The 8,625-nt window shown below is 33.9% G+C and overlaps 1 protein-coding gene across 1 annotated transcript; it reads right to left on the minus strand.

The window, feature by feature from the left end:
• Window positions 1-2,735: 2,735 nt before the first annotated feature.
• On the minus strand, window positions 2,736-4,435 carry LOC114170012 (putative NAD(P)H dehydrogenase (quinone) FQR1-like 1). Its single transcript, XM_028055475.2, has 4 exons — window positions 4,298-4,435; window positions 4,115-4,208; window positions 3,594-3,856; window positions 2,736-3,189 (listed from the first exon to the last, which is right to left on the minus strand). Exons 1-4 carry the CDS (start codon window positions 4,318-4,320, stop codon window positions 2,958-2,960), a joined length of 612 nt encoding a protein of 203 aa, XP_027911276.1. The 5' UTR covers window positions 4,321-4,435; the 3' UTR covers window positions 2,736-2,957.
• Window positions 4,436-8,625: the final 4,190 nt, after the last annotated feature.

Raw genomic sequence — 8,625 nt, forward strand, 5'->3', positions numbered from 1 at the left:
CCACACTCTTACATATTATTAAAATAAATCATAAAACAACAACACATAATTGGCATACATAGGACTCAAACCTAAGTCCTCTCACACAATCAAAGTACTCTCAACCACATGAGCTAGTACTTTTCCACGTCACATTATACAACAATTAATGTCATAAAGACGCCTTCCTCCCGCATTTATTAATTAATTAATTATTTAATTAATTAATTTTCCCGGGTCTTACAACTTCCACCCCTTCAAAACTCTTAGACATGAGTAATTGTGTTATAAATAATACTCAGTGTTTAAGGTTGCTATGGGTTAGTTTCAAAAACTACTTAATGTCTTATCTAAGAGTGGTTACATTCCAAGCAATACTCATTGTCTTAGCTAGGAGTGATTATGTTGTAAACAAAACTCAGTGTCTTAACCTAGAGTGGTTATGTTCGATATAATACTTAGTGTCTTAGCTAGGAGTAGTCATGTTCTAAATAATACCTAGTAGCTTAGGTAAAAGTGGATGTGTTCAAACAATACTCTAGTTGTTTAGTCAAAAGCGATTCTGGTCCATACGATACTTGAAATATTAGCTAGGAGTGGTTGTGTGCTCAATAATACTTAGGTAGAATAAGGTCTAAATAAAACTCATTTGTATCTTTGCAGCATTAATCTACTTAGTGAAACTCGACCACGTTGAAAAGAAACTAGATATGGTTTATTAAGTATGGACAAACCAGTATAAATTACCTTGGGAAATCTCTTCTCTTATCTTATTTCCTTAAATTGCATATTATTACTTCTCACATAACTTAAAAAAGCTAGTTGGTAGAAAATAAACTTAAGAATACACAGTGGTATATTAACAAATTTCACTAGATGGTATATTTAAAAAAGAAACTACTTGACATATTGTATATCAAGTTTAAACTATCATCTAATGTTCTTGCAGAGAACAAACTAGATAAGTTAGGCACGAGTGTCACCTTACCTATGCAGTCCGTTATCTCCTCAGTTGGCCTCTTCCCGGTTGGTACATGTCTGCTTGGACCTAGGAGGGGTTACCTGCAGAAGGGACTCCGAAGCTCAAGTCAGCTAAAGCTCTAAAAAAGTCAAATCAGGTGATTAATGGAGTAATGAATGTGTACCTTTAATTACTGGGGTCCACACGTATTTATAGAGTATTAATTATGTTTGGCCACGTCATGGGCTAGGCCCTAGTTTGGGCTGTAGGTGGGCCTGGACCCTGGCCTAAGCCCTTAGTTCGATTATTGTGGGCTCATTGGATATTAGGGGGTTTTGCTTTCGCTAAGTCTTTTGGAATGGTCCGATCTGGTTACTTCTCTAGTTGGCTTATGGCGTCTTTGTCCGTGCACTGTTCTAGGTTGGCCTATGGCGTCTTTGTCCGTGCACTGTTCTAGGTTGGCCTATGGCGTCTTTGTCCGTGCACTACTCTAGGTTGGCCGCTCCATTAGCAACCTTTGTTATGAGTTTAGGCTGGCTTAGGTCTATGCCGGCCTGAGGCGTGTACTTTAGCTGTTTCCGGCATATATGTGGGGGTTGTTTGTTGTTATTTATATGGTTAAGTTGGCCAGATACCGTACATCTAACTTATATTATCATATGATGTACTAGTAATATTTCAATAAGTTTGAAAATACAAGTCAATCCTTGGTGTGTTTTCGGCTTGTTTTTCATAAAACATAACACAAACCTCATAAAATATAAATCAAACAAAAACGAGAGAAGAGATCTTCAATATGTAACAAAAGAAGGAAAATGTTGACATAACAAAAGAAGAATCTTGTAACAAGATATCGTAACAAATAAGAGACTTGACAACAATGGAAATAAAATCCTTAATGATTGAAAACTAACATGATTCTCTCTTGGTGATTTTAACCTTTCAAAAGGCTTTATGAATGAAAATTTTATACCAAATTTTTTTTCTAAGGGAACCTATTCCAGGCCTAAAATCATGGAGAGAAATCCAAAATATAAGATAAACCCTCGTAAGTCGTAATGGAGAAACCAAACACGAAATGGAGAAGAGATATTGAATCCATATATAATATACCAAAAAACGAATCTTGAAAGGTGATAATTTGTGGATGATGGACAAGGTCACAAACATGTTAAGAGAGTAATCAAAACCGTGAAAGTTTTAATTAAAGAAAGAGAAACTACCGAAGCTTAAAACACAAGAAACTTTGTTTTAGTTTAAAAAATTTTAGTCCGAAAAATAAGAGAGAACCAAAGAAAATTAGAAAAAAAAAATTATTTAAACACTTAGTGTTGCCATTTCCACCAAAATTCCATGGTACTTAACGGTGTGCGTGTGTAGTACAATCTCCCATACATTATTTTCATTGAAGTATGTTATAAATTTTGTTTTCTTTAATATTTAAATTATTTCAATGTATTTATATTAAAAATATTTTTAGATTATTATTCTGAAAAATCTTACAGAAAAATCTTTAGTTCACATAATTTGTTTTCAATCATCAAAATTTCATCTAAAAGCTTAATCACACCGTTTATTTCTGAGCCTCCCGGGGTGAGAGCTGGCAGAGAATTCGTCAAACTATGTTTGGTACGTAAGGAATATGGAGGTGGTCTGGTTATAGAAGTTTCATTTTTTTTATAGAGAGTATTTATAATTCTAATAAATGAAAAATATCTGAGAGAAATTAAGTTTTGTCTTACGTGAAAAAAAGGGTAACAAGGAGAGATCAATAATTTTGAAGCTAAACGAGAAAGACACAGAACAATCTTCCATTAATTTATTCAGTAAATTTTAATAATCACAGCACCATGTAACATGAAAATACACCTAAATACAAATCATTTTGTTTTCAAAGAAAATAACAAACTATTACAAGCAAGCACCTGAAAACAGAACTCAACACATTGTATAACTAAAATATAATGAAACATTATCAAACATCATTTAAGTGTAGATCTTGATAAAATCAATAATATTATGCAGCTTCCTTGAGCTTCTTTGTGATGCTGGCAATATACTTGCCCTGGTGGAATGCTTGCTCCAGTTCAAGCTTAGTTGGCTGTCTTGAACCATCACCAGCATAAGTTCCTGAACCATAGGGGCTTCCTCCTTTGATCTCCTCCATCTCAAACATTCCAGCACCAAATGTGTATCCAATTGGAACGAATAACATTCCATGATGAACCAACTGAGTTATAGCAGTAAGCCTGACATACAAGATTCCACAACATCTTTAATATTCCACAAGATCTCGTCACTAATAAAGAAAATTAAGAAATCATGTGTTTAGAGAGATTCAATTTCCCCAATAACATTTGGGAAGTATAATTAAGATTGATTTGATGAATCAACTCCAAATAACTATGGTTAAAGAAAAGAAAAAAAATGTGTTTGGAGTGTTAAATCTTTCGAGAGAGGATCACCTGAAAAATATAACACCAACGAGATATGAACCCAATTTACACATAAAAAATTGACGTCACTCTTAACCTAAAACTTTAAGTTATAGATTTATCGATCTTTATCCTTATATGATATTCTAGTTTCTATTTTTACTTAATATAAAATTTAGACTCACACTTAAATTTTCAACGTTGAGAGAGGGTCTTACGCTGTAGTCTCTTGCCCACCACCTTGGGAGCTGGTGCTATAGAAGATTCCAGCGGGCTTCCCTGCAAGCTGTTGGGTTTTCCACAAACCTCCAGTTGCATCCAGAAATGCTTTGAACTGAGCAGCCATCATTCCAAATCTTGTCGGGAAGCCAAAGACAAAACCATCAGCTTCAGAGAGCTCATTGGGGCTAATCATCGGTACATCACTCTTGGGTGGTGCTCTCATTTTACCAAGCACCTCGTCTGCCAATGTCTCAGGTACCTGTTCAATTAACCAAGTCAACACACCGAATTTCAGCACCATATTTGGGTAAATCTGTCTTCATTGCACAATAACACAGACTGCCGAAAAACTTGTTACATGATTTCATTGGATGAACAGAGATTCAGAGCATAAGGTCATGAACCATTCGAAAACATGGTTACAGTGAAGACAAAATTAAACAGAATCAAGCTTGTGAAAGATAAACATTTAAAAAATCAAAAGTTATTCAGTTGAATTAAACAATACTATACGTGCCTGCCATAGTTTGGCCTCAACGCCATCAACAGAATCAGCTCCTTTCTTTATTTCTTCTGCTAGTCTTTCCACATGCCCGTACATGGAGTAGTAGCTGTTACATTAGAATAATGCAAAATTTAAATTATGGGATAAAGATTAAGAAAATTGCCTTCATGTGTATAAATGTAGAAAGATGCATACACTATGTAAACTTGGACTGCCATTGATGATGATCTTCTAAAATCTCTGTTCTTATGTGTTTATTGAAGGGCTTAACAATGAAGAGGTACTAAGTGAGGAATGTGTATAATAGCGGGAAGTTCTAACCGTATTTATAGTTGAACGTAAGATTTAATTTCTGAGAAAGTTGGCTTGACTTTTTATCTACCCTCTTTTCGATATTCATTTTTGACTTTTTTTAATTTTCTTTCTTTGGTGACAGAACGAAACGGTGCGATGATGGTAGGGTGGCGTCATACTCGCTCACCTTGAACTGCGAATTTTGGAAGCTTTTAATGAAACAGCGCGAATTTTTAATTTTTGCTACTTTATTATTAATGAAACTCTGAAAGTCGGAATATGGTAGGAGTGAGCAGCATCAGGTTGAATCATATATGGATCAACCCGGATCAATTTAGCATAATCTGAATCTAAATTTTAATTCAGTCAAATTTTTCGGATTACGAATTTATACAAATTAAATTATTTTTGTTTTGAATAAATGACATAAATACCGTAAATATTTAACTAAAATATGATATGTATAACTTTCATAATAATTATTATAATGAATTATGATTTTATACAATTTACATCTAAATTTTGAAAATAATATCATATTAAAAATAAAATTTAAAACATAGTTACAAATTTTCTATATATTAAAATATAAATTTGGATTGACTCGGATATCTATAAAGTTCCAACCGCTATTTGAATCTGATTACAATTATCTATCTATTGAATTTTATTTATTCAACATTATCCGTTTATACAATCAAAATCTGACCGTATGCTCAAATTTACTTTGAATTTCTTTAGGTTTGGTTGAATACAATTTTTTTCTCGGCCCTAAGATATTGGGATTGTCTTTTATGATTTCAATATTGATTTCATTATTATTTTAGTAAAACATTTTTAAGTTTTCTTAACTTTTAATTCATTTATTTTAGAAATAAATAATTTTTTAAAATTTATTCAAATTAGTCAACTTTTCTTTTTATCTGTTATAAGAAAAACTTTGGCTTTTTTCTATATATTAAATCTAATTGTTCTTCTATACAACAAGGTTAAGGGTATGCAAGCTACATTTCTTGTGGTCGTTCGATCATATATTCTCTTTTCTTAAATTTTTTCTCCGGTCAGTTATCTATCAAAGACATTCTAACACTTAAGTCAGTGTTCAATTACAGTAAAGTTCAACAAATATGATAAATGTAAAAATAGTAAATGTCTTATCTCATAACATATTTAATATTTTTTATTTTTTATACTTTTAAAATAAAATGCATTTAAATTACTTGATTGATACATGACATCATAGTATCTTCGTTTAACTGGTGTCTCCATTTAAAATACATAAGTTTCATATACATTATACTATATAATTTTTAAGTTGCAATTGTCATCGAGTGGAATAAAGTAGATTGTTGAATCTCATAGATAACAAGTTTTAGCCTTTACTTAATTACCTTTATTCACATGACTGAGAGTGGCGGAGGATCATGGGTTTTGTAAGGCCCACTTTTATTGAGTGACCTAATGTTAAGGGCAGCCTCACTGTTGGGCCTAAAGGGATGGTCCATAGGGTGCCAAGGCCCCTAAAGCAGCCAAGGTCCCTCAATTGCAAGTCATTCTAAAAAATCAGTGCCCTAACTCACCCATTTTCTCTCCACAAAACCTCTGCTAGGGTTTCGAAGTATGCTCAGATTTGCGTTCAGCTTGACCTTGGTTCGGCTCACTTTTGCAGGTCTGGTTCTAGAGCTGCTGTGCTCCGTGGTTCAGTGCTGAAGTCTCGTATAACCCCTTTCCAGGTAAGGGAAGTTAGGGTTCGCTTGTATTGTTTGATTTGTTGCTTGTTTTGTTTTCATTTCATGATGGCCTGACTTGATTGATGATTTAATTGATTGGAAACCGTTTGAATGTCATTTTGGCCTGAATGCTTATCTATTGCGCACGAGAACAGTGGTGAGTACTGTCTTTCTCGCCCAACCGAGCGTGTCTCGCCTAGGCAAGACTAATAGAGGCTTGCCTAGGATCTTCTGCTTGAACTGTTGCTCTAGGCGACGAGTTTCCATTTTTTAGCGAGGGTGATCTCGCTTAGGCGAGAAGGGACTCGCCTGAGCGAGAGATCATAGAAGCTGTTGTCCCATTCTTCGAGCCCTCGCCTAGGCGAGAAGGGGCTCGCCTGAGCGAGAGGATTTCCCTCGCCTGAGCGAGACCTTTTAGCCTGAGCGAGATTGGGGGCAGATTTTGGTACTATTGTTGAGTGATTCACTGATGTGTTGCTTGCTTGTCTGATCTAAATGCTTTACTAGAAGGGTTGAGGGATGATGCCATGGTTATGGTATGAGGTTGAGATGGAAATAAGATGTTGCTTTATTGTGTATGAATTGGGAATTGTGAGTTGTATGATTGGCTTTTTATATACATATGCATGTCAACATGATATTAGTATTTATGGGAACTCTATGATTGGTTGGTGACACATACAAAGTTTGAGAATGACGTAATTCCATGACTCTTGTAGTGAGAGTTCATGGTGGTGCCTCACCTAATGGACGTAATCCCATGGGCCTTCCTATTGGAAGTCCCTGGTGGTGCCTCATTCATTGGACTTAATTCCACGAACCTCGAGGTGAGGGTTCATGGTGGTGCCTCAACATAAGGACGTAATTCCACGGGGGGTATCGTGGTGGTGCCTCAAGGCTAGGACGTAAATCCACAGAGGTCTCGTGGTGGTGCCTCATGTAAGGATGTAATTCTGCGAAGACCTCGTGGTGATGCCTCACTGCTAGGATGCAATTCCACGATTTGGTGGTGGTGCCTCATCGTATGTATCCGTATAGCCAAGTCTAAAAGCCTTAAGTGGTTTGGGTATATCATGTGTGGATATCTGTTAATTATGTTTGGTTTTGAACTTACCTGTTGAGTGTTATAATATAAGGATATGTTACACTAGCTTACCCTTTCGCTTGCTTTTATGTTGTGTGTGGCTTTCTCCATTGCGATGATCATCAATTTTATTGATGTGAGCAGATGTGAGAACCCCTGGAAGTGGTAATGATAGTAGAGATGCTGCAGCTTGATGGTTATGGACGGGTATTGAGCTCACTATGGGGCTCGCGGCTGAAAGAGTTTATTTAGTTAGAATTTCTCTTGTTCTGGACAAAAACTTGTGCTATTTTTGAACTATTGTATTGATGATAGGCAGTGTGGTGCCTCATTTCTTTGTTATGAATATGTTTGGGGTACTGTGTACTTTCATATACCAATTTTCGTACTCTTTGGATAGTTATATATGTGGCATTTTATTAAATTGGAATTATCTTTTTAAAATGGGATGTTACAGGTCTCATAAATGTCGAATTCCGAAAATATTGGTTAATAACATTTGAGTTGTTTACACTGTTTAACACATTTTTGCTTCAATATTGGTTAAGAAACACGTTTGAAACGTGTTTGAAATGTCAAATAAACTTAACAAAATTTGGTTATAAGATTTAAATTTATGCATGTCTAAAGTTAGGGGACTAAATTGGGCCAAAGTTTCAAATAGGGATCAATTCCAATTTTCAATTAAAATTAAGGGACCAAAAACACGTTTACCCCTTAATTATTTATGTTCATATATTCTTACATTCTAACATATTGTTTTTTAATAAAATAAATTGAATAAAAATTTATTATTGTTACTTTTATTTCTTGTTTGTTATGTTAAAAGGAAAAATATAACTCTAGCTTGCATAGTAAAATATTTATTTTATAGTATAGTATTTCCTTTTTCTTCTATGAGTCTTTCGTATAATAATTGGTTTTAAGAATATAAAAAATATTAATTGTTATGTATTTTTTATAAAAAATTGTATTTCATTATAATTGTTTTTCCTTTTAATAAATAAATCAGTCAATATTTAATTTCTCTTTTTAGTTCAAAATCAATTTAATTATATAGATGTGTGCATTCTCAAGAACAAATTTCTTCCTCTTTGAATTTTAGTGAACAAATGAATATTAGTTTAAAATTTTATTTGGCATCTTACTTTTGGTACTTTTAACCACCATATTTAAAGAATTTATCAATCATGCTAAACTTTGTCAATCTTTGGCAATAACTTAGTAGTTGAACTCATTTTTTACTTGATTGATCATTTAATTTTTTTTAACCTTTGTTGAAAGTTTCACAACAACTAGAGATAAATCCAATGTGAAGTATATAAGTGGATGCAAACTTCACCTTACAATTTACTTTACAAGCCGATTTTGTAAGATTGAGTTAGGCTTATAGTTGATTTCTTAACATGATATTA

The sequence above is a fragment of the Vigna unguiculata genome, chromosome 11 (genome assembly GCF_037176805.1).
Source record: "Vigna unguiculata cultivar grain cowpea cultivar isolate G323 ecotype 2 chromosome 11, ASM3717680v1, whole genome shotgun sequence".
NCBI lineage: Eukaryota > Viridiplantae > Streptophyta > Magnoliopsida > Fabales > Fabaceae > Vigna > Vigna unguiculata.

Coding starts and splice junctions, on each gene's coding strand:
- LOC114170012 (XM_028055475.2), bottom strand. CDS start 4,320: ATGGCAGTCCAAGTTTACATAGT. Junction 3,857..4,114: donor TTGAGGCCAAACTATGGCAG/GCACGTATAGTA, acceptor TTAATTGAACAG/GTACCTGAGACATTGGCAGA. Junction 3,190..3,593: donor GGTGGGCAAGAGACTACAGC/GTAAGACCCTCT, acceptor CTTGTATGTCAG/GCTTACTGCTATAACTCAGT.